Below are 25,469 nucleotides of genomic sequence, written 5' to 3' on the forward strand. Positions count from 1 at the left end.
TCTTTCTCCTATGACTCTCTACACGCTAATTGTCAAAAAATACAAAATACTTACTGATCTCAAATAAAACTCAAAGGACTTCGAATCAAATAATTAAAACTCTACTATTGCGTTTAATATAAAAGGAAGATTTATTAACTAAACAATAAAATTACAGCATCGCAGTTCCAAAAAAAAACAAATCTCTTACTCAAAAACTCTCTCAAAAAAAACTATTTACATTCTGAACTTACCATGGCAACCACTGAAACTCTTCTCGTTGCCATCTTCAAACTGATATATAATAAGTAAGTTATTTAACAAAAAATACGATGTGCATAAGCACATAATATTTCACATCCTCCCACCTAAGTTAACAATATTAGCAAAGTTAACTTACTTAGCTTAAAAATTTTTTGGGTAAAAAATAACACCTTGCAAGAATTTGAAACAAAATTTAAAGTTTTAAATCACTATGCAGTTCTAATAAATATAGTTTGTCATACCTTTTTAACAACTTGTCCACTCCCTGTAAAATAAGCGGCACAGGTAAAAATACATATCCAGCCCTTTGAATTGTCTTTCAAAATCACAGGACCAGCAAAGTCCACATCCCTTACTTGGAAAACAGCTGCATCTTGAACTCTCTCACTTGGTGGAGATGCAGTTGGTGGGTCTATAGGTTTGGCAGGAAAACGCTTGCATACTACGCAAGATATCGATACAGATTTTACTTCTCCTTTACCACACAGCCGCCAAAATCTTTCTCTAAGAGAATTCAATGTGTATGAATCACCAGCTTGTCCCCTTTTCTTATGTTCAGACAGTACTAAACGTTTTACTATAGGATGCTCTCCTGGTAAAACAACAGGTGTTCTAAACTCTTCCAAATCATCTATCTTATATACAATTGTTTTTAATCTATAGATTCCTTTCTTATCAATAATTATATCTAGAGTTTTAAGGTTTTTATCTGAAACTCTTGCAAATGACTCCTGTTGTATCAAGTATACAGTGGTTTTCTCAGCTTCCTCTAATTCCTTTACAGAAAGATCTCCTTTTCTTCTCTCTTCATTTTTGCAATTAAAAAGGAATCTCGTCACCCACGCTTTAGTATGTACAATTTTTCGATTATCAGAAATATTAGAACTCAAAAGTTTAGTCACTTCAAAATTTATCATTGAGGTTGTGACACCTTTTCTTTTCTCCCAGTTCACTTCCTCCTCATTAACGACATCTTCAGACGAAGTCCACAATTCTTGAGGTAAGTGCAACCAACTGAGATCCTCCCACCGTTGCAATCGCAGAAGCTGTTGCACCGAACATCCTCTACTTGGCGAATCAGCTGGATTCATCGTCCCAGGAACATGCCTCCAGGTGTTAACGTTAGTCTGCTCTCTGATTTCACGCACTCTATTATAAACAAAAATGGCCCACGGTTCACTTCTTTTGATCCAGGCCAAAACAGTTGTGGAATCTGACCAAAAAAACACTTCATCATGAGTTACCTCAGACAAAATTGAAGTTGAAAGACGAGATGCAATGGCTGCTGTCAGAAGTTCAAGTCGTGATATTGTAATTTCTCCTTTTCCTGTAGGGGCTACTCTACTTCTCGCCTGTAGTAATTGAACTCGTACATTATTCTCAGACTCCACTCTAATGTAAACAACCACAGCATAAGCCAATTTACTTGCATCACAAAAGAAATGAATGGAAAACTTCTTGGCTCCACTTAGTCCAAAATATCTTGGAATATTAATTTTCTCAATGTACGGTACACCTTCAATCCATTTTAAAAAGTCTCTTCTGATGTTTTTATCAACATCATCATCCCAATTCAGTTTCAACTTCCAAATGCTCTGAAGAAGCAATTTTGGGATCAACGTTACAGAACAGATCATAACCAAGGGGTCAAAAAGTCTATGTGCAGCTGACAGGATGGTTCTCTTCGTTACTTTCTCAATGTTAAGCTCTTCAATGCAACCTGTACTCACTTGAAGAGTATCATATTTCTTATCCCAGCTCATACCAAGAACATTTGTAGGTTGCTGTGAATTTTCCTCTGTTAAGTCGGTGTACGCCCACCCTCTAAGATCGAATTTTCTACTTGCCATTATTTCAGTAGCAACTCTTTCAAACATATTCAATTCTTCTGTATCCTTGACACTCGTCACACAATTGTCCTCATAAAAACTTTTCATTAGTTTTTGTACAACATATTCAGGATAAGTAGCTTTTTGTTCCCTTATTTCTTTCAAAACATTCATCAGAAGGTATTTGATAGTTGAGGACAGCAAAAATGGGCTACAGGTTACTCCAAATACTACCCTGCAATGCCTGTAAACCTTCAAGCCTGTATCACTAAGCCATAAAAATCTTAAGTAATTCCTATCAGTTTCAGTAAGTCCGATTTGTAAGAAGGCTTTAAGTATGTGTGAAACGACAGCAATTCTCTCAGTCCTAAACCGCATCAAAATGCCTGGTATCAATTCAATAAGATTTTCACCCTTCTCTAAGCAATCATTTAAACTTGGAAAACCTTTGGCCTTAGCTGAAGCATGAAATACGGGTCTAATATTGGTGGTGCTATTCGGTTTTATAACTGCACGATGAGGTAGGTAGTGTACATTTTCCTCACAATTATCCTTTACTTCTTCTATTATTCCCTCCTCCATCCATTCATTAAAAACTTGCTCATACTCTTTATAAATCGACTGCGATTTAAGGCGGTTGACAGTCGAATTCAATCTTTTATACGCCAGGTCATAGTTGGTTGGCAATGGAGGATGATCTTCCAGCCAAGGCATGCTGACCACCACAAAACGGTTTTCTACATCTAGTCTGATTGTCTCTAAAAAGTACTCTTGTGTAGCTCTTTGCAACTCTGCCTGCACTTTCTTCGCAGATGGATCTGTGATTCCCACAACATCCAATGACAACAGTTGATTCACAGATGCTTCAGTCAAAAGCAATGAAAGAGAAGAATTTGTCGTCCCAGCAATATCATTTATAGGTATCTTCCCCATAAGAGTCCACCCTAGATGTGACTCAACGGCAACAGGACCTTCAATCAAACACTTTACATTGCCTGTGAAAAGCTTGCCAGCCACATCAGCTCCAAGTAATAATTTGACGTCATTAGATACTTCTAGAGAACTGTACTCAGTATCATTCACACAAATTCCATATTCATTCAACTTCTTTATCCATGGACCATATGGGATGCGTTTGACATAATCACAAATCACAGGTTGATCTAAGCAAAGTACTTTACAATTAAATTTGTTATCAATACTCGCTAAAGTAACTTTCCATTGAGAATGATACTTTTCACCTGATGATACACCTCCAAACAATTTGTGTACTAACATAATTTCTCCGCATTTCTCTATACCCAAATATTTGACTACGTCTCTCGTAATGTATGTTCTCTCAGAGCTTGTATCAATAATAGCTCTCACAAGTTTGTCTTTATTTCCATTTCTTATGCGCAGGACTAGAGTCTGTAATAAAACTTCAGAATGAAGAGACTGGCTAGTTAAGACGTTATCGCCAACGACACTTTCGGTTGCCTTACTCTCTGGGTTTTGAACTTCATTACTGGCCGCAACTCCTTCGCAAAGAAGTATGTTCTGCTTTTTACCACAATTAAAGCATGGTTTCCGTCTGCAATTTATTACTCGGTGCCCTGGTCGTAAACATAAGAAACAACAACGTGATCTTGCAACAGCAGTTTCTCTATCATTCAAACTTCATTTTTTTTGCATGTTCACAATCCCAAGAATTATGCTGGTTTTCACAAAAAAGGCACTTTCTCTTTTCATGTGGTGAAGTAAGCAATTCAGAAGTGGAAGGTACTTGTGCAGATTTACCAAATTTTTGTTTCAACTGGAATCTACCATTCATGGGAATTCTTCCTTTCTCACTATTATCTGTACCTCTCACTAAGGATTGAGATGCCATGTTTATTCTCTCTTCATTCTCTACTTCTCCCTCTAAGAACTCTAGCAAAGTATCCAACTCAGTCTTGGTAGTTGGTTCAGCTCCTTCAACATTTGGAGCAACATGAATAATTGACCGTTTATTTATAGTCCGATATCTTTCCCATGCTTTGAGTGTTTCCTCTGGAATTGATGACTCGATTAGAGGAAACAAATTGCCGCATATTTTTCCCTAACACTTCTAATGATCGAAGTTTTGACTCAAGTTGATCATAAAGTTTCCGCAGAGGTTTCTCCAATTTGCTCTGTTTCTGTAATACTAAAGCTAATAACTATCTCACATACACTTGAATCAACAATTCATGTTTTCCATACCGAGTTCTAAGTTGATTAATTGCAGTTTTATAACTCTCTCCACTCGGAGGAAAACTCTGTAAAAGTTCATCAGCAGGTGATCCTTTTAACATGGATTGCGATAAATAAAGAAATTTATCATGGTCGCCAATATTCTGATCTCACAATTTCTTTTTCATCTCGAACTTCCGAAAACAACTCAGTTCTAACATTTTCTTCAGATACAAGTAATTGCTTACCTTTTTCTGATATGATTCTTAATTTCAACAATTTCTCTTCATCGTTCATTTCAGTCTCAATTTCTGCAAAATCATTGCATGACTGAGTAAACAATCTACGATGCTGTGTAAAATATACTTCCATTTCATACTCAATACTTCATACTTCCATTTTCACTCAGATTCAGTAATAGTCGTTTTCTAAAATCTGAACAGAAATTCAAAGTCCTGACGCCATATGTCAAAAAATACAAAATACTTACTGACCTCAAATAAAACTTCGAATCAAATAATTAAAACTCTACTATTACGTTTAATATAAAAGGAAGATTTATTAACTAAACAATAAAATTACAGCATCGCAGTTCCAAAAAAAACAAATCTCTTACTCAAAAACTCTCTCAAAAAAACTATTTACATTCTAAACTTACCATGGCAACCACTAAAACTCTTCTCGTTGCCATCTTCAAACTGATAGGGGCCTCCCTGGCCGAGCGGTATCGCCGGTCCAAACGCTCTGTTAAGCGTGGAGGTAGCGGGTTCGAATCCCGCCGTAACCCTGGATGTATTCTTTGTGATGTCTTTCTCTGAATTGTTCTATCTGTATTTTCTACTTGACAATGACTTATAAGCCTATATTGAGCACACAAGTCAGCAAATGTATGTAATTTCAATAAAACTAAAAAAAAAAAAAACTCAAACTGATATATAATAAGTAAGTTATTTAACTAAAAATACGATGCGCATAAGCACATAATATTTCACCCTAATGATGAAAGTATGCGAAGTGTTGCCATAGGCAGAGAGTTCTGCTCTACGCCACCTGTTGCCCTTTTCGATCTCCTATTATAGTGCATTTTTATTTATTAAATGAATATATAACTGAGATGGGCACAGTAGGCCTTGGCCCTCTATGAGCTGTCGCGCTACTGCGTTTAGTTTTTTAAATGAATATATTTCACAAATGTAATTTTTTTCCCTCACAAATATGAAGTTTCATACTAGAATTCGAATAAGTGAATTAGTTTCTCGCACAATTTAATTCGAAATTAATTGGAACATATTCTTGGAAGAATAGAATATATATATTTTTGAAGTTAGACTTCTTATGCGACTTCTAACAAGGTAGGCGTTGCAAAATTTTTTTTTGGAAATAATCTTAAAGAGAAGAAAAAACGATGAAGGAATACACTAATGATTTTTTCCGAAATGATGATAAGGAAAACATCTTTCGAAAAAGAAAAAATCCTAAAATCTTATAAGGAAAAAAAACTTTTTTTTAAAAATGGCGGGAAAAATTATCGAATTCCGTTCCGGTTTTTTGGTTTTCCGGTTTTCTGATTTCCGGATAACGGGTTCTGTACTGTATTATAAAGTAGCAGGTAACTTTAGATGCGTATTTAAGAAACGTTTTCATTACTTTTCTCTATTTTTTTCAGTTCATCTTTTGAAATTGCAAAAATTTTATCATTTAGAACGTTCAAGACAAAAATATATTTTTATTTTTCATTTATTTCTATTATACTTAAATACACTTGATCATTTTTCTTTAAAAAATTACAAAATATTTTAGGAATGAAATTTGTTACGAAAAACATTAAAAATATCTAAAATCAAATTTCTTTTTTTGAACTTTTGTTTCATATTTTATTAAAAAGAGCTTGAATAAGTTAACATTTAAGTTTTTTTTTAAATAATATTTTGTTTGACATTTTTTGAACTTCTGGGCTTGCAGCAGGGGTCGTCAAAAATTTAACAATTTAGATTTTTTTTTTTTAAAACTTACGATAATAACTTTACAATTACCAAATACTTTTACTCAAACAATTTTAAAACAGACAAAGACAAGACAATAATACAAAGGAAAAAGAAAACGAAAACACTTTGACGCAATTTTCAACGATTTCCGAAACTGCCGTAAACTTTCATTTACTTTTTTCTAGGAAATATTTGTATAAGGCAACATTTCAATTTTTAACTAGCTTCGTCCTGCGGTGTCGACTATCTTGCCAAAATTTGATAATTTACTTAAAAATAAACAAGTACACCCTTCCGATAAAGAAAACGAAGGAAATAAAAATATGACCACCGAAGCCGACGTCTTCAGGGGATAAAAGCCTCGGTAGCCATAAAAACAAAACCATTTCTAATTGAGGGAGAAGCAAATGCTTAAATTAACTCCATCAGTACCCCGATGGTTTTGTATAGAAGTCCAGGAAAAGAACATGCAATACAAATAACAAATTAAGAAACGAAACTCAAACGAAATCATCAGAAAAATAAAAACTCACATAACACCCTTCCGATTAATTCTTAATCGGAATATTTTTCTTTATCTTAATTAGACTTATGAGCTGTAAAATAAAAGTTAGTGAGTTTTCTCAATGGTGATCAGACAAGTGGCAACGCGTAGTGGACAGCCTATAAATAATGTTTGAATTTAAGTAAGTAATTTAATTTATTTAAATCATTTTATTATATCGTAAAGTTTGTTACTTATTTAGAATTTTCACATTGTCTTTTGTCTTAAAACATTGTTTTACATGGCCTTTTGTGCTTTGTTGATAATAGGAATAGAAAGGTTGAAGAAAACAGGTTGGTTTTGTGAAAAAACTGGAATACTGTTTTTTTTTTTTTTTTTTCTTTTTTTAGATAATTAGAGTTTGGATATTTGGAGCACTTACTTTAACCTTCCAATCAAATTTTTGCAAAGAAAGTGATTTTCGATTTATTTAATAGAGAATATCACTAAAATAAAACAGGTTATGTTTTCTTACAATAAAAGTTAAATAGAATTAATTCTTCAAAATAGCGTTCCAATAAAACATGGTATTAATGTGTTACGTTATTTTTTGTGATTGGTTCATTAATAAAATATTTTTATTCCTTCGCAAATACAATTTTTGTAAAAAAAAAAAAAAAAAATTTTAAAATTAAATCTGTTATATCAAAAAACAAGATTGTTTTATAAAATATTAATTATTGCGTTTAATAAAATATAAATACTGTGTATTTGTAAAGGGATCCTAACAATGAAAAGTTTTTCTTTTTTAATTCTCTACAAAAAGGAATTAATGAGTTATTTTTACAACAATTTATTCACCACACACTTAGGAATTAATTTCAAGATGAACTACACGAGCTTACAAAATGACATAAGTTGCATGGAAAAAGTTTTCTTTAATTCAGCAAAAAAAAACTTTTTTGCCTTTAGCACGAGTATTTGACAAATTAAGGGACTAAACTTAACCAAAACTGCAACTAAATACAAAATTATGAAACCTTTTGTTCTATTTTATAAGACGAGAGATTGTTAGAAAAGTATATGTGCAATGATAATTTAGTAAAATTAGAATTTCATTCGATAAATTAAGACTAGAAGCGCCTCTGTATTTATCGAAGATCAATTCAAGAGAAAGTCGTCATGAAATTACTATACGCTAATTCATACTTAATTTATTTGCTGAAGTTGCACTTTACATTCTCTTATATTTTAATTTCTTGCTATCAATAACATACCGATTATGATACTGGGGATTATTAGATTTTAATTATTACTATAAAAATAGTTTATTTTATTAACATTGATTATATTGTTTTAAAATTAATAATTTAGGAGGACAATTTTATGCAATCTGAAAGTATATAACTTTCTAAATAAATAATAACATAATTTATTAAGCACACAATTTATTTATATACATTTTATCACAGTTTAATAAAAAGCGTTATCTTTGGCAACTCTAGTTATGGGCCTCATCAGAATTAATTTTCTGCTTATTGGCCAGCTTCTGAGAAGACGGTTTTTTAAATATTAAAAATGAAGCGCAAAAGACATGGCAGAATACTATTAAGCAAAACACTAATACTGCTACAAGCATACTAAAAAGTCCTAATGGTTCAGGCATAACTTTTTCACTTGAAGTATGCCCGCTGTATTGTAGTTTAATGTCTGCAGCTGTATGGGAAGAGGAGCTCGGATTATCCTCATTTGTGAGGGTGGTGGAAGAGCTATCATTAGAAAGGATAACAGGTGTAGTTTGTGGCACTTCTTCACCGGAAGATCTACTGCATTGCATTTCACTGTCTGTGGCTGCACAAGACGAGGAGCCAAGATGATCTTGATCTCTGAGGGTGAAGGAAAGCATTTCATTAGAAACAATTATATCAGGTGTAGTACGTTGAGTAATGTTTGCAGCTGTGTAGGAAGGGGAGCTAGGAAGATCCTCATTTGTGAGGGTGATGGAAGAGCTATCATTAGAAAGGATAACAGGTGTAGTTTGTGGCACTTCTTCACCGGAAGATCTACTGCATTGCATTTCACTGTCTGTGGCTGCACAAGACGAGGAGCCAAGATGATCTTTCTCTCTGAGGGTGAAGGAAAGCATTTCATTAGAAACAATTATATCAGGTGTAGTAGGTTGTGTAATGTTTGCAGCTGTGTAGGAAGGGGAGCTAGGATTGTCCTCATTTGTGAGGGTGGTGGAAGAGCTATCATTAGAAAGGATAACAGCTGTAGTTTGTGGCACTTCTTCATCGGAAGATCTACTGCATTGCATTTTACTGTCTGTGGCTGCACAAGACGAGGAGCCAAGATGATCTTGATCTCTGAGGGTGAAGGAAAGCATTTCATTAGAAACAATTATATCAGGTGTAGTAGGTTGTGTAATGTTTGCAGCTGTGTAGGAAGGGGAGCTAGGATTGTCCTCATTTGTGAGGGTGGTGGAAGAGCTATCATTAGAAAGGATAACAGCTGTAGTTTGTGGCACTTCTTCATCGGAAGATCTACTGCATAGCATTTCACTGTCTGTGGCTGCACAAGACGAGGAGCCAAGATGATCTTTCTCTCTGAGGGTGAAGGAAAGCATTTCATTAGAAACAATTATATCAGGTGTAGTAGGTTGTGTAATGTTTGCAGCTGTGTAGGAAGGGGAGCTAGGATTGTCCTCATTTGTGAGGGTGGTGGAAGAGCTATCATTAGAAAGGATAACAGCTGTAGTTTGTGGCACTTCTTCATCGGAAGATCTACTGCATTGCATTTTACTGTCTGTGGCTGCACAAGACGAGGAGCCAAGATGATCTTGATCTCTGAGGGTGAAGGAAAGCATTTCATTAGAAACAATTATATCAGGTGTAGGTTGTATAATGCTTGCAACTGTGTAGGAAGGGGAGCTTGGGTGATCTTCATCTTTGAGTGTAGTGGAAGGCATTTCATCAGGAACGAGGATATCAGCTATTGTAGGTTGTATAACTTCCCCACTGGAAGATTTTCTATTTTGATTTTCAATGTTTGTAGTAGCTGTATAGGAAGGGAAACTAAGATGATCTTCAAGATGCGATCTTTCATCAGAAACAAGGATATTAGAATCAGTCGTGTGTCTATTGGAGAAAAAAAGATAGATAAGCTTTCAAGTGCTGATAAAGCTCATTAATAAAGTTATCAGTAGTCCTAGAGCTATTTATTTTACCACTTCTTACTTTGGCCTATATGTAATACCCAGTTCATCACTTTTACTATAATTTTTAATCGGCGGGGCTACGAATTTTTTCTCAAAGAATGTGCAGCAAACTTATTTTTTTATTGTTTCCTTCATCAAGTAACAAGTCTTCCCCTTGCTTTATAATGTTTTCAAGCACTATCATTGTTATCCTATTTAATCGTTAGGATCAATTTAATTTAATTTAAATTCTAAATAACCATCTGCTTTTCTCAAAATTAATTGCGATCTAAAATTTTGTATTATTCAAATAAATGTCAAAACATAATTCATTTTTGAAAAACATTAATTGCCCTCAATCATACGAAAAATAAAAATAATAATTATAAATAAATAAAAAAAACTAAGCATACCTATTCAAAACATAGACTATGCTTATAGATTATTGATTATTGCAATTGTTACAATCTTATGCGTGCAAGAAATAAATAAATATGTGAAGAATAATTCATAAAATTAGAGAAATCGTGCTATATATTTAGTTAGGGTATATTTTCGATTAAAAACGTTAAAAATGTGGAACTGTGCATATAAGTGACAGAATCGTTTTAATCTTTTAAATTTAAAGGTATGCAAATTTTTTTTTAAAAAAATAAAGCAATTATTACAAGCAATTGAACAGAGAATATGAAATACTAGAATCGAGAAAGATATTTAGTTAATGACCTAAAATTTAAAATTAAAATTATGCATCTGAAAATTTCTAACTATATACAAATAAACTAAAAGTTATTAAACAAAAAAAACTGTATATCAAATTACCCTATATTGCCGACAGTTCTTTCTTCATTCAATTTACAGTCGCTTTGTTCATGAAATTCTAGAATGAATGAACCTTCAGTGGTCAGTTCATTTCGTTCATTCTCAATAGCAGGTGAATCTCCTTCGGTCAGTTCTTCCAGTTCAGAAGTAGGGGGACCTTCAACAAAAGTTTCGATACTATCAGGAAGTGCCGGATCTACGAAAGAAGGATCATCATGTTCAAAAGTTTCAATGTCTTCATTTGTAACTCTGGGGTGCACATTTTCTTGTGCAGTACAGGTCAGTTCCTGGCGTTCAAAAGCTTCTAGACTTTCGTTGGTAAGTTCACTATGATCTGAAGAAATTGGACTTTCAGTGTAAGGTTCAGCATCTTCATTTGTTACTGAACCTTCACAAGAAAATGTGTCGTGTTCGGATGCTGCTGGGTGTTCACCGACCAGTTCAGAAGCTACTGGGTGTTCACCGACCTGGTCAGAAGCTACTGTGCTAATCAGATCATCATGTTCAGAAGTTACATCTTCATCGGATGGTCTATTGATCACTTCGAAAGTTGCTAAGTCGACGTCATACTCCGAAGATACTTCGTCTCCGTAGATTACTTCAAAAGTTGCTAAGTCGTCACTACTCAGATCATAATGCTTCGAAGTTGCTGGGTCTTTACTGGAAATTTTTGCATGCGTCAATGCTACCGGATCTTCATCAGTTACTACTGACTTTTTGTTATTTTGTTTATTTTTATTATTGCTTCCAGGATTAACTTGTCCAGTGTTATTTGCGGAGACTGGGTCACTGCTGTCATGTTCATTTTCATTAGTTACTTTCATTAGTACCGATGCAGATTTCCTCTTTCTGCTTTTCCTCTTCCTTCTCTTTTTATTGGATTCACTCCGTGGTTGTAAATTTTCTTCCATTATTTCTCTTTGAAATTCATCAGATTCGTCGGTTATCTTCCTTTTCTCCTGATTAATCTCGGTTTCCAGAAGTGAACCTGTTTGTAGATTTTCTTCTTTACCTTCATTTTTCAGTTCAAGAATTTCAACAGCTTTCGACTTTCGATTTTTTCTCTTCTTTTTCTTCTTCTTAATGGACTCATCTTTTAATGGTAAATCTGTCAGCAGGTTCTTGTCTTTTTCTTCCTTTTGAAATTCTGTTTTACTATCCATCATTCGATTTTAGAGAATAACTTTCCTGAGAAAGAAAAATTTCATAATATTATCAACTGGTTGAATATACATATTTTTTTTTTATTGATTTTTTTCTAACACAGAGTGATTATTTTCTTCTGCATTAGAATAGAAAGGAAAAAAGTTTTAAGCGATTCGATTAAGTTTTTATTTTTATTTTTTTTAAGCAATGTCGTTCCATTCCTTCAAAATTGAAGTTAATCGTTTAAATTACCTTAACACACTTTAAAAATTTGGGAAGTAAATCCAGAGGAAAAGGAAGGGAAAAAAAAAACGTAAAAAGTATATTGCTAAGCTACGGCATTTTCAAACTATTTGCTGCATATGATTCATTTTAGTTTCAAAGTTGAAAACCAAATAGTAAATCGCTTAATTTGAATGCTTAAAGAATTATAAGATTCTTGAAAAAATAACATTTAACTTATATACGAGGCTAATTTTCGTGCTTTCGAGAGCAAAAAAATGTGGTGACAAATTCGTTTTTTTTTCTAACAGTTTTTAGAAAAAGTAATGCATCTGAATAACACTATCATGACTATTACAAACATGCATTTACAACTCAACTACTACTATTTTATTTTATAACCGTCGTTAAACAGCAGAACCAATTTTTTGGGTTCACGGCTACTTATGTTAAACTCCGTAGCCTTGTAATTTTGAACCCAATCCAGAAGACAAAGGGAACTCTTGGATCAAGTATTGGGAGAAATTTTGACTTCGTGGAGGACTCTTTGATGGAACTAACGTTACATGGTGAGGAAAACCATGAAAACCTCCCACAGCTAGCCTGATGAAAAGGGGACTCTAACCCATGATCTGTCTACCACTGAGGATATTTTACGTCAGCACCGTGGTCGGTGCGAGCTGGGTGCGGAATTTGAATTGACCAGCTATCGCTGGGATCGACCCGGATCACCTCATTGGGAGGAGAGCGCTCGATCACCTGAGCCATCACAGCTCCTACTACTATTATTTTATTTCATTTTATATTTTATAACCATCGTTGTACAACCGACCCAACTTTGGGTTTACGACAACTAATGTTCAACTTCGTAGCTTAGTAATTTTGAACTAATCCAGAAGACAGGTAAACTCCTGGATCTGTACACTCAGAGGTGTGATTTGTTATGGAAACATGGAGGACTATGTGACTCGACAGATTTAACGTGCATTTTTTACTTTTATAAATAGTTTTATTTACCAAGACTAGCCTGAGTAGAGAATACCTAATCCTTCCCAAAAGTTAATTAATAGGAAAAATCATTTAACATTTTAATATTATTATGATGACTGTCCATTCTTTCAATAATGTGTTTTATAGGTCATTTTTAATTCATTTCGAACTACTATTTTTAAGATAGTATATTTTGTAAACAATTTATTACGAATACGCTTGTTGAATGTGAACACAATTTTAGATACAGCGAGTGAATTAAGTAAGAATGAGGAATGAAAAGATACCAATCAGTGGATCAGAGAATTAATTCGAGTCAGCAATAAAAAGCAGTAAATTTGTTTATGGGTGAATTATTGAAGGACATTTCAGTGAATAGTCGAATGCCTGAATGAGTTTATGAATGCTTAAAAACATTTATAAAGCTATATTTTTTATTTTTTATAATACCATATTTTCTCAAAATGACGCCATATTGAGTGAAAATTGCAACAATAATGTATATAGAAAAAGCAACTGATTTTGTATAGTCTATAAAACTGTTTGCAACTGCTAAAGCACGAAAAAAAAAAAAATATTTTAGTGATTAGGCTTACATATTCGTATGTCATAAAAGATTATTTTCTTAAAAACATTACCTATAATAAATATTAATTCTAAAATACTTGAGATGATATTCTCATTAAATAAACTAACGGTTTTCTCTTTAAATTTTGAATGCATCAATTGTAATTTCTCTTGTTTACATGTTTCCCAAATCAACAATTAGAATTGATATAGATTTTATAATTCTCTGATAGAAATACTGTAATTTAAAATAAAAAAACATTTCTCTACAACATTATGGCAACACCAGTAAGACAGTTCAAAGAATTTTTTTAAAAATTTCTTTTCCAAAATTAAGTTAAGAGCTCCGCTTTCAGTCTACAACGCCTTCCTCAGCACTGATCAGGTGATCACTGATTTAATGATTCGAATTAAATCACTGGATTGATTCGGTGATTCTTATAAATTAAAGTGAAAAACATATAAATTAAAGTAAAAGACATAATAGAATCGAACTGAAAATAAAATACATTCATTATACTAGAACTCTGAAGGTTAATTTAGCTTATCGATAATGATAGGTTAATTATGGTTAACCTATCACTATCGATAATTAATTAATTAAGGTTAATTATCGATAATAATTAATTAAGGTTAATTATCATAACTATAAATTTCTATGACTATATTAATACCAAATTGATACTTAAGTAGGCCTTATTAAAGTTTTATTTATTAAATTTTTTAAAAGCAAAAAGTTACATTAACATTCATTAAGAATTTGCAAACCTGGGATAAATTTCTCTAAAGAAAGAGAGGAATAAGAATTTTTTTCTTCTCAATCATTAATTTAAAAAAATATTTAATACAGAAAAGTTTTATAAGAATTATTGTTAAATTAAAAATTTATTTATTCCATAATGCTTGAAAAGTTTTATTTGTTATTTACAGTATTGAGCAGTTTTCGGAATTTTATGTAGCGCAATAATTTTTTTTTTCACTATTAACACACGATTATTTTATAAAAAAAGCTTCTGATTTAAAAATTTTCATAGAATAAATAATTTTTTATTTTACTAATATAAATTTCTATGATTATATTAATACCAAATTGATACTTTAGTAGGCCTTATTAAAGTTTCATTTATTGATTTTTTTTTTAAAAGCAAAAAGTTACATCAACATTCATCAAGTTTGCAAACCTGGAATAAATTTCTCTAAAGCAAGAGAGGAATAAAGATTATTTTTTTTCTCAATCATTTAATTTAAAAAAAATAATTAATGCAAAAAAGTTTTATAAGAAATATTGTTAAATTAAAAATTTATTTATTCCATAATGTTTGAAAAGTTTTGTTTTATTTGTTATTTACAGTATTGAGCAGTTTTCGGAATTTTATGTAGCGCAATAATTTTTTTTTCACTGTTAACACACGGTTATTTTTATAAAAAAAATCTTCTGATTTTAAATTTTTCATACAATAAATAATTTTTTTATTTTACTATATTATCACGATAAGTAATAAGATTTGTATTTGTCGTAATATACGAAAATGTAAAGCGTTTGTGGGTCAAACAATCATTATCGTTATAAATATAGTACTGTATATACAAATATATGTCGTTTTTATTATCAGCGGTTTTTTTTTCTTCTTTTCTTCAAGCCCTGAGCATGTACCTAGGTTATACAAAACCCTTAACCATATGGCCCTTAACCACTTACTTGGCCACTAGTCCAGCTCCACTACAGTCAAGGAACGGGTCCAGTCAGCAGTCAGCGCTGAAATTTTGATATGTACTACTAGACAATATTTGCAGTATATAAATAGTTAGTGTATAAATACAGTGATATAGAATTTGTTACATAATAATCTCATTGAGACTATGCTAGGTTGTATAATATACACATCAGAGGAAGAAAATAACATAATAATGTTCATTCAAGAAATTTTTAAGAAAAGTTGTTTACAATGAAAAACTTTCTACTTAACATGATATTTTAAAAAAATTTTTTTTTTTTTACTTTCAGTTAAAAAAGAAAATTTTTCATTGTAAACAACTATTCTTTTGTAAAATAATGAACACAACATTATTATGTTATTTTCGTCCAATGCACTCTCTCTTCAGGAACCCCTCTTCGTTGACCCCTGGGTCATGGCCAACTAAAAGGCCCCCCTCTAGTTGGCCATGTCTGCGTCAAGGAAGTAAATCATTGTTTCTCACAAACGTCCCCCTCCTTTGCTTCTTTAGTTAAAAAGAGTAAAGATGTTCAACTATGTTGAAATAATATATCCTCTTAATGCGATATCTAACACAAAATCTAATTATGAAAAATTAACACTTTTATTTAGAGAAAAATTATAAAATATTTTTTTTCTTTCTAAAAACAATTTATTGAGCACAATTTTTCAGAACTTAATGTCATAAACTTTATGAAGTATCATAACCCATTTTTAATAGTGTTTACTTATTTTTAGAACATTTATTTTTAAAAATTAATATTTTTGCTAAATAATTCTATTAAGGTTCTTGTAATGTAAATCACAACTTTCTCTCCATTCTCCAATTGTTTTCCTCTCGCACATTCTTTTTAAATTTATTTTCTTCAAAATTATATATTTTTTAAATATGTTTTTGATATTCGCGCGCGTTATATCTTTTACGATTAAACTGTGCTCAGAAAAAGGCAAGTGAGCATAAACAATTAAGAATCTTCTTGCATTGAGTATAAAAGTTTGCTGTGTAATACAATTAGTAAAATATGCAACGGATGTTTAAAATACATTTAATTGTACAAAATTTTCAACTTTCTACTCATTGTTTCTAATAAAATATTGTTATTTTGTATTTTCTGTTTTCTTTGTATACACCTAATATTGTTACCTTGAAGTTTTGTACTTATACTTTTTACTCGTTAGCATTTCAAATGTGTAATTTTTTTTATTTAAAAATAATTTCTTTTTAGAATCAGCTACTTTTTTTAACTCGCTACATTTTCAAATTTACCTTAGCACATTTTTTTAATCTTCAGTTAAAAATTTTAGCTTTTTTTTTTCTTCTTTTCGGCTAGCACACGACGAAATTAACTCCCAGATGCTTATAGCACTTTCACTATTTATACTTTGATATTATGCATGAAACGTTTGTTACTCATCATATAAATTCAGAACTTTATGTTATCTTATTAAATTACATTTTTGTGATAGATAATACTGAACTTTTTATTTCACTTTCAATAATACATCTATTTGTCCAATGGTATGGCTTTTTTTTTTTAGACTGAATTAACTATTTTCTTTGATTTACTTAGGAGATAAAAGTTTTAAAGAACTATTTTAAATATACTCTTCCAAAACTCAATAATAATAATGATATATAGATAAGAGAAATAGCATTTAATTCAGAACACACCAGTTGCAAAAAGTTGTATCTCCCGACGTTGAGGAATTCACAGTTGTGCTAAAAAATACTTTCTTTAGTAACTAAAAATATCACTTCCGCCGAAAAATCAATGGCATAGAATGAAATATAACCGTCTGATATTTGGAAATATTACGAACCTCTCTTTCGTAAGAAACATAGTTATTTTTCTGATGTGTGCCGTCGTCCGATTTTTTGGATAACGATAATCCAAAAAATAAATAAAAATTATGTCTCCGTACTTTAATTTTGAGTGCGATTCATATTTTATAATCTACATTTTAGGTTTAAATCTCTAAAATGCATTCTTTCCTTTCGAATTTATAACTATTTTTTGAGTAAGCTCTCTCCCTCAGATGCCAGTAACCAATAAATTTATAAAAAAAGGGGAAATTTAGTTTGCTATAAGATTTCTTTGAAAATGATACCAAATGAAATGGATAACAGCATTTTCAGAAATAATGTTAGTTTTTGTGCACAAAAGAACACATATACATATTAGGGGGAGGAAAATGATTCAAGTTCTTTTTTCGCCAAGTAATTTAGGTTTTGAAATTGTATTTTGAATACGGCCACCTGATCTTAATTTGAAGACGAAAGAGTCGATTTGTTAGAAAATCAGTTCGATTCATTTTTAGAGAATCATTACTAAGGTTTCTTTAGAAGAAAAAAAGTCTCTTATTTAGGCATTTGAATTTGGGCAATTGTTTTTACTCTTTCCAGAATATATTGTTTCAAAATAGTCTTAGGCACTTTTAATATTTTTAAAATGAAAAAAATAAATTATTAAGTGAGATTTTATTTACTATTGTTTTTATTGTTTGTATTTGTATTGTAATTATTTTCGTTTAAAAAACCTTCATTATTACCTATTCATTCTCTTCATTATTACCCATCTTATCATGATTAACAATCAATTTATGATTGATTATATTTATCATGATCAGTTTATGACTGAAATGTATTTCTAAAAAAGAATAATTCATTAATAATGATAATAAAAAAATTAGAATTAAAAATATTAAAAAGAATAAAGAAGAAATTCTACTTGTATATTATTAATGGCCTTTATATGTAACTTATGTTTATTTAATTTTGAAATATTTTTTATCCGAACTATTATTATAAGAAATAAACGAAAGGTAACAATAACAGAACTCAATATGTAATTAAATATTTAATCTCGTTGTTAAATAAGAAGTCATTATTGTTTGAAATACTGAATCTTTAGCTTATTTGAGCAGTCAGTTACCATTATAGTAGCGTTAAATAATGCTTACGATACGCAATATATAAAATCAAACGCCTTATTCTATTATTTTTGAGAGTCGAGTGTTTAAAAACTCATTCACTTCAAATTATTGTTTCTTTTTTTTCAATAAAACATTTTTAAAATTAACTCTATGGTTTCGCAATAATTGAAAATCAGTTCCTTTAAAAGAAGATTTGAAATTTAACCTCACAATATTAAACTATACTTTTTTTTGTGTTATAAACGTATGCTATAATTTTCTTCATGTGTTTTCTCTTAATGTTTAAGTAAATTTAACTATTTATGCGTAAATAAAAAAAACATATTCAGATTCCAGTTTGGAACAAACACTTTAGAACATATCTTTTTTCTCTTTTGGTCACTTCACTGAGACCCTGATCTCTTACAGAATTGGACCGCGGACAGAAAGACATTCTTTTTATATAAACTTTCACGGTATTCTTAACATATTAGTTATTTTATAGTAGCTACTATTTCGAGAACGTTAAGTAGCAATAACTTGCTAAAGAAAAACGGAGGGGCTGCACCAGACATTCAATCCACTCGCCGCAGGGATTCAAGTGTTTCCTTCGCTCTTTTTCCCCATAGAGTCCATAGACCAAGGACAACAATAGAGGAACCCCTCTATGCCATTATAGACATTTGAATTCTTTTGCAAAGTGTCGACGACCCTAATAATTCGAACGGGTAACTTCAAATATGCTAATTAATTAATGCAAACGATATTTTAAGTTACGAAATCAAACACAAAAACGTACTTTTTCTGGCCCCCAAGCTGTAGGGGGCAGCCGCTATCAGAGAAAGATGGTCCAAAGTATGGAGAAAAAAATTTACTTTTTGCGTATTTCGCCAGAGAACTTTCTTAGCAATTTGAAATTTTTTTGCAAATAATTGTAAATTCGTTTGTCTAACGATAGTTCCATATAAAGATTAACTTCGAGTAAATATATTTTATTATTTTATTTAATAATAGTCGAAAAAGTTTTGAATTGTAAAGCATACAAATTTTTACATGATTTCAAAGAATGTAAAAATTTGAACAAAATCGGTAGAGTGGTTCCTTAAAAATCGAATTTTAAACATAGGAGTTTTATTACAGTCTATTTCTTTGGAAGTATTTGAACGATTTCGTTAAAATTTTGTATTTCGCCATGCAAAATCACATTCTTTGAAATGATGTAAAAAGAAAAAAAAAAAAAACACTGCATACTTTATAATTTAAATTTTTTCTGACTATTATTAAATAAAATAAGAAAAAATAATAAATATTTACTAAAAATTAATTTTTGCAAAGAAATTATCTTTGGATAAATGAATTGTATAATTGTATGCAAAAAAATTTTAATTCGCTTAAAATATTTCTTGAGATATGGTAAAATACGCAAAAAATAAAATTAGCATAGCATAACAATAGCCGCCCAAACTTGGGACCATATTTCGAAGATTGCGGCTACCCTCAATATTTTAGGAGTAAGAAATCTGAATCTATGGAGAAAAAAAAGTAATTTTTACGTCCTCGTGTTTGATTTCGTAATTTAAAATATCGTCTGCACTAATTAATTATCATATTTGAGGTTACCCCTTGAAACATTAAGATTGAGTCCTAGAACGCAAAGCTATATTCATTGGATCAAAAAAGGTTTCTGTGTTCAACATTTCTTTTTCCGAATTCTAGTTGTTTTCATTTAATGTCGTCTTTTAGCGTATTATATAAATAATTTGTAAATATTTAATTCAATATTGAAGACATTTGTACACACATGTGAAATTCGCAAATTGTAATTCTGAGGGAGGGGGAATTATTTATAGGTAAATTCTTATTAATGGCAACAATTAAACTAGCTCAATTTTCACGAATTTCCTAACAATCGCAAATAATAATAAACCAGTGCGTAAAGTAATAATTTGAGTCAGTAAATTATAAATAAAATAAGTGTATTAATAATAGATTAGATATATTAGTAAGTACTAAATATATATATATATACTGTAAGGGCATTAAACTCCTTCTCACTAATTCAATAACAATAAATAAAAAATTAGTAAAATTCCGAATTTATTTACAACTTATTGCAATGCCAGCAATTTAAATTTGAAAGCCTGTAGTACACTAATATAGAAATTTAAAAAAAAAAAAAAAACATATTAAACATGTTATCCACACAACTGACTTATTTTTTTCAATCAATACATTTAAGTTAGTTATTATTGATATAATAATAAAAAAATTTACTACACATTAAACAAAAGCAAATATGTACATTTTTTAAGCTAAAGTATACGTAAACAATTTATGAACTTTAAATAAGAATGAATTTAAAATAACTCACGTTTTATGATGGCTACAGCTTGTATCAATATGGCCGGCAAAGTAGCCCGCTGTATTAAAAAACAACCCCAAACTGACCTGCAAGGTCACGTGTGGGGCGCCCAAAAATCTGGCTTTTTTTTTTTTTTTTCCTGGCGAAATTTTTTGACTGGACCAATACAAATAACCCTACTCCTCTGTCAAAATATGCAGCTGGTAAATAACCAGAGGGGCATTCGGGGGGAACGGTGTACCCCACGAAAACCAGATTTTCCATTAAAAAACATTTTCTCCCGCCTATTTTGCAATTTTTTTTTAAATTATAAAATTATTTAGAATTTTTATACATTCATCTTTAAGTTTTGAATTTTTATGATTATGTATAGCTTTAAAGTATAAATGGAATAGAAATGAATACCAAATAATTCAATAAATTATGTTTAAAAAAAGATAAATTCATACCAGCTGTCGGAAAAACTACATTATTTTTAAAGTTAATTATAGTTACAACAGCTTTATTACAAATGTAGTTAACTGCAGCTATTATTACTTTTTTTAAAAATGTAGCGGCTACTAACTACTTTTGAAACGTAGTGACTACTTTGCTAATTTTAAGGGCCGAACTTTGCTGGGTAGAAATATATTGAAAACGGTTCTGAATACTAAAATTGGTTTATTTTTAGTAAAATGAATAATTATTCATGCTTACATGAGCCATTTTGTTATTCTTAACCATTTTTTGAAAATTTTTTCATTCAACTTTTCATGACTTGCTGAACAGCAGATATTTAATTATCAAATACGTGTAATTTTGTTAGGTGTTTAATGCTCTTTTTCCTTTGAAAAATTAAGTACATCGAAAATTACAAAGAAAATATGTTCACTTCCATTGAAATAACATCAATATTTTATGAGTGTACATTCGCATTTAAAGGTGTGATTTAAGAGATAAATTAACTAATATTCGTAATGGCTAATTTAAATAGTATTGATACGTAATTCTTATTAAAGCTCGACCACACGTGTATTTCCCCTACGTCTACTGACTTACTCACGAGGTTTATATCAATCAGATTGGAAATTAATAACTAAGGCCCGGATTTTGATGACATTTGCATTTTTGGACATTTTTTGTCCTTGAGAGCATTTTTTGAGATTTATAAGGCATTTTCTTTAAAATTTTGGGGCGTATTTTGCATTTTAAAGCATTTTTTAAATTTTTCTAATTTTTATTATTACACTGGCTTTCAAAGAATGAAGAAAATTTCTAGGATATTAACAGGTGAAGCAACATCTTTTCAAATTGAAGAAGAATTGTCAGTAAGTGTGAACGTCCTTTTCAAGTACGCACCAATAACATCAGTAGACGTTGAAAGAAGCTTCTCCTGGTATAAAAAATTTGCTTTCAGACAAGAGACGCTCGTTTACATTTCAAAAATTAAAAAAAAAAAAATAATCTACTGTAATTCTGATATTTAGTAATATTATGAGATGGAAGTTGTTATATTCATTTAAGTTTCTATACAAAATGAAAATGTTTTGGAGTCAATATATTTTCCTTTTTTTTGTTGTTATTTTTGGATATAAAACATATTTGTCAAACTTTAATGAACATAGAACAAGTATTGCATTGCTTTATATTTTTTGAAACGACTCATAATAATTTTAAAGAGTAAAACATTGTTTTAGTTCAATATTTTTACTTTTATTTAAGTCATGTCATAAGGCATTTTTAGCGCAATTTTCGTATTTTAAGGGCATTTTTTGCACTTTTTAAGGGCATTAATTGAGATTTTTTAGGTCATCAAAATCCGGGCTCTATTAATAACGTTTTAACCTTTTTTCTTTTCACTAAACTAATGTTAAAGGTATGTGTCAGGAATCGATACATACTGGAGTATTTTATTTTCAAGTAGCACACTATACTACAAATTGCAAAAAAAGTAGGTACAACAGTAATTTCGCTACTAGTAGCCGGGTAATTCTGACCACTGATACATACATCACAGCATTGAAAACAACTGCAACAATGCAACGTAATAGTCTAAAAAATAAATACAAAAGAACTCGGCAGAGAGGAAAAAATAAAATAAACTAATTTTTTAAAAAATAAAAGTGGTCTGCAGGACCATTACATGTCGGTTAGTCACTGTCATGTCAGTTCAATTAAAGGATATAAATTAGCAAGGAATCTTTCAATAATAAATCTTTTACTTTTTAATTTCTTAGCTTTATCTGAAACCTTGTAGTTAATTTACGTCACACTAGAGCTGCACGATGGGCTATTGGCGACGGTCTAGGAAACACCCCAGAGGATGATCCGAAGACATGCCATCACAATTTTGATCCTCTGCAGAGGGGATGGTACCCCCCGCTGCTGTAGCCCGACGACCTGCACGCGAAGTCGAGCACTTTACGGTAGAACAGTTTAACGAGGACTAATACCGCACACTTTCGGTCCCTACGCAGACTGATCCAAGTGGTCACCCACCCACACACTGACCGTAGCCAGTGCTGCATCTGGGAACCGTGTCTTAACGATCAGTCCACTGCGGAACTGGAACCTTGTAGGATAATTAATCATTATTAGAGCTCTACTTGGATAACTAGGCAAAGTTGGAACTCTAATTTTGTTTTTTGAGCAATATTAGAGCTTTAGTGGACTAATTAAGCAGCAAATATTATTTACGAATTTAAATTTTAGAAGATTTGTTTTTAATTACTGCGTCTGGACTAAATTGAGCAAGTTAACCTTTATTTACCATTAGGACTGGGCGATAAATCGATGCATCAGAAATCTGATTTAAGACGACGCTCGCGGTTTAACGATTTTATTATACGAGGCTCCTTGCCTACGCTAACGCTGTCTCTTTGTCTGGATTTAACGTTCTTTGTCTATTTTTAGAAGTTAGCTTTTTTTTTTTTTTAATTTATTTAATGCATGTAGGTATATACTTTTAAATCAATAAGTTTTCAGTCGTTTTTAATTTTAAAAAAAATAACGCAAAGCTTACATTTAATTTTTTATTTTTGAAAACATTAAAACAAAGTTGGCGTTATTTTTTTTTTAAAATTGGCTATTAGTTAAAATGACTAATTTTTTTTTAATTAAATAAAAAGTTAAGCAATGTTTTAACGCTTTTTAATACTTAACAATCGTGCTTTTAAATATATATGTATATTTTCAACTTTTCTTAAAATTCTTTCAATACCTGTTAGTTTGATAATTTGTTAGATAGTCAGCATTATTTTTAAACCGATAAATCTTTAGTCGTCAATCATTTCTTTTCATCAATCATCTTAGTCTTTTATTTTCAAAAAAGAAAAAACCTACATTTATTAAGTATAGAATTCGACCAATCGTCAATACAACTTGATTATTCTAAATTAAATAAAAATTTTAATAATGTTCCAAATGCACGTTATTTTTTCGAACAAATAATTAAAACAAATGTTATTTAGAAAACATTTCTTTGGTTTGTTTTCTTTTTTAAATTTTTTAATGTATGTATGTAAAATTATTTTTTACAGTTTTATTATTATTTCTAAACTAATCTTAAGTCATTTTAAACTTAAAAAAAATTACAATAAAACTTTTCTTTTAATTTAAAACATTGGTCGTAAGTCAATCTATCTTTATTATTTCAATTGAAAAAATTGAGCAATGCTATTCAGATTATAGAATCATTTTTGTAGAATTAGCATTTTCTTTTGTTATAGTTTCAATTGTTTTATTTATTTTTGATAGAATTAAAAATTTCTGATTGATAATTTCCGAACACATTTAAAATCATGATACATCACTATGTCTAACAAACAATATACAGTGGAGCATCGTTTATACGACGCTAAAGGGACCACCAAAAAACGTCGTATAATCGATTTTTACTTCTAAAACTGAAACTCTGTTTTCAGTTAAATTTAATGTTTAACGTGTACGTAAATTTCTAAATTAGACAAAGCAAAACAAACAAATAACCAAAGTAGAAAAATTGCAGTGAGCAATTTGAATGTATGTTACCTTTAATTATATGTTCTTGCGATTAGTCTCTACAATGCTTTGAATAGCGAGTTGAACTTACTGCTTTCTATGATGCAATTTTAGATTTCTATTCACGACCAGATCTAATGGCTGAAGCGCACTTGTGAAATTTGCAGGAAAAAAGAGAACTTTTACATTTTCCAAAATAATTAGTATCCGATGGGTGCGCTGGACATAGGTCGATGAATAATTTTTTCGTTCGATCAAAATTTTTCGTTTTTGCATCTTCATAACATTGTCAAGTTTTTTAAGTCATCTAGTAAAAACTACGTTCTTCATCTAAGCATTCTTGTTGGCACCCTTTTCTGTATCAATCATGTTGGCAAATTCCGCCCTTTTTTAAAATACACAAGTAAAAAATTAAATAAACGTGAACAAAATCCAAAAACCGACGTATAACCGATTCTGTGCGTCGTATAAACGATATATTTTTACATTAAAATGAATGATTTGGGACCATACTAAAACGTCGTATAAATGTAAACGTCGTATAAACGATGCTCCACTGTATCATGATATAATTTTTTTTTACATCGCTGAATCCTATTCACCATAAATATACTTTTATAATGTTATTTTGGATGTTAAGCCCGATTATTTTTAAAGCTACTTTTTTTTTTCATCTTATGGGTACAGTATATCAGGTAAATTACAATTAAAATTCAGACCATATTTTACCTATACCATGATTTTTTTTTATTAGGAAGCTGATTTTCTATTTGTAATGCTAAATATAAATTTTTTGGGCAAAAAAAAAAAAAATTAAATGAAGT

General features: G+C 30.7%; 2 protein-coding genes across 2 annotated transcripts; both read right to left on the reverse strand.

Annotated features, from left to right (window-relative positions):
• Positions 1-479: 479 nt before the first annotated feature.
• LOC147804229 (uncharacterized) lies at positions 480-4,637 on the reverse strand. The gene is made up of 3 exons (XM_087151462.1): positions 4,514-4,637; positions 3,852-4,103; positions 480-3,667 (listed from the first exon to the last, which is right to left on the reverse strand). Exons 1-3 carry the CDS (start codon positions 4,635-4,637, stop codon positions 480-482), a joined length of 3,564 nt encoding a protein of 1,187 aa, XP_087007588.1.
• A 3,528-nt stretch (positions 4,638-8,165) lies between these two features.
• LOC107456104 (uncharacterized) lies at positions 8,166-20,855 on the reverse strand. Its single transcript, XM_016073879.5, has 3 exons — positions 20,677-20,855; positions 10,753-11,940; positions 8,166-9,871 (listed from the first exon to the last, which is right to left on the reverse strand). The coding sequence occupies exons 2-3, from the start codon at positions 11,916-11,918 to the stop codon at positions 8,236-8,238; spliced, it is 2,802 nt and encodes a 933-aa protein (XP_015929365.3). The 5' UTR covers positions 11,919-11,940; positions 20,677-20,855; the 3' UTR covers positions 8,166-8,235.
• Between the last annotated feature and the right edge of the window lie 4,614 nt (positions 20,856-25,469).

Source organism: Parasteatoda tepidariorum, chromosome 9 (genome assembly GCF_982258835.1).
Source record: "Parasteatoda tepidariorum strain Cologne lab strain chromosome 9, Ptep-v5.0, whole genome shotgun sequence".
NCBI classification, from domain to species: Eukaryota; Metazoa; Arthropoda; class Arachnida; order Araneae; family Theridiidae; genus Parasteatoda; species Parasteatoda tepidariorum.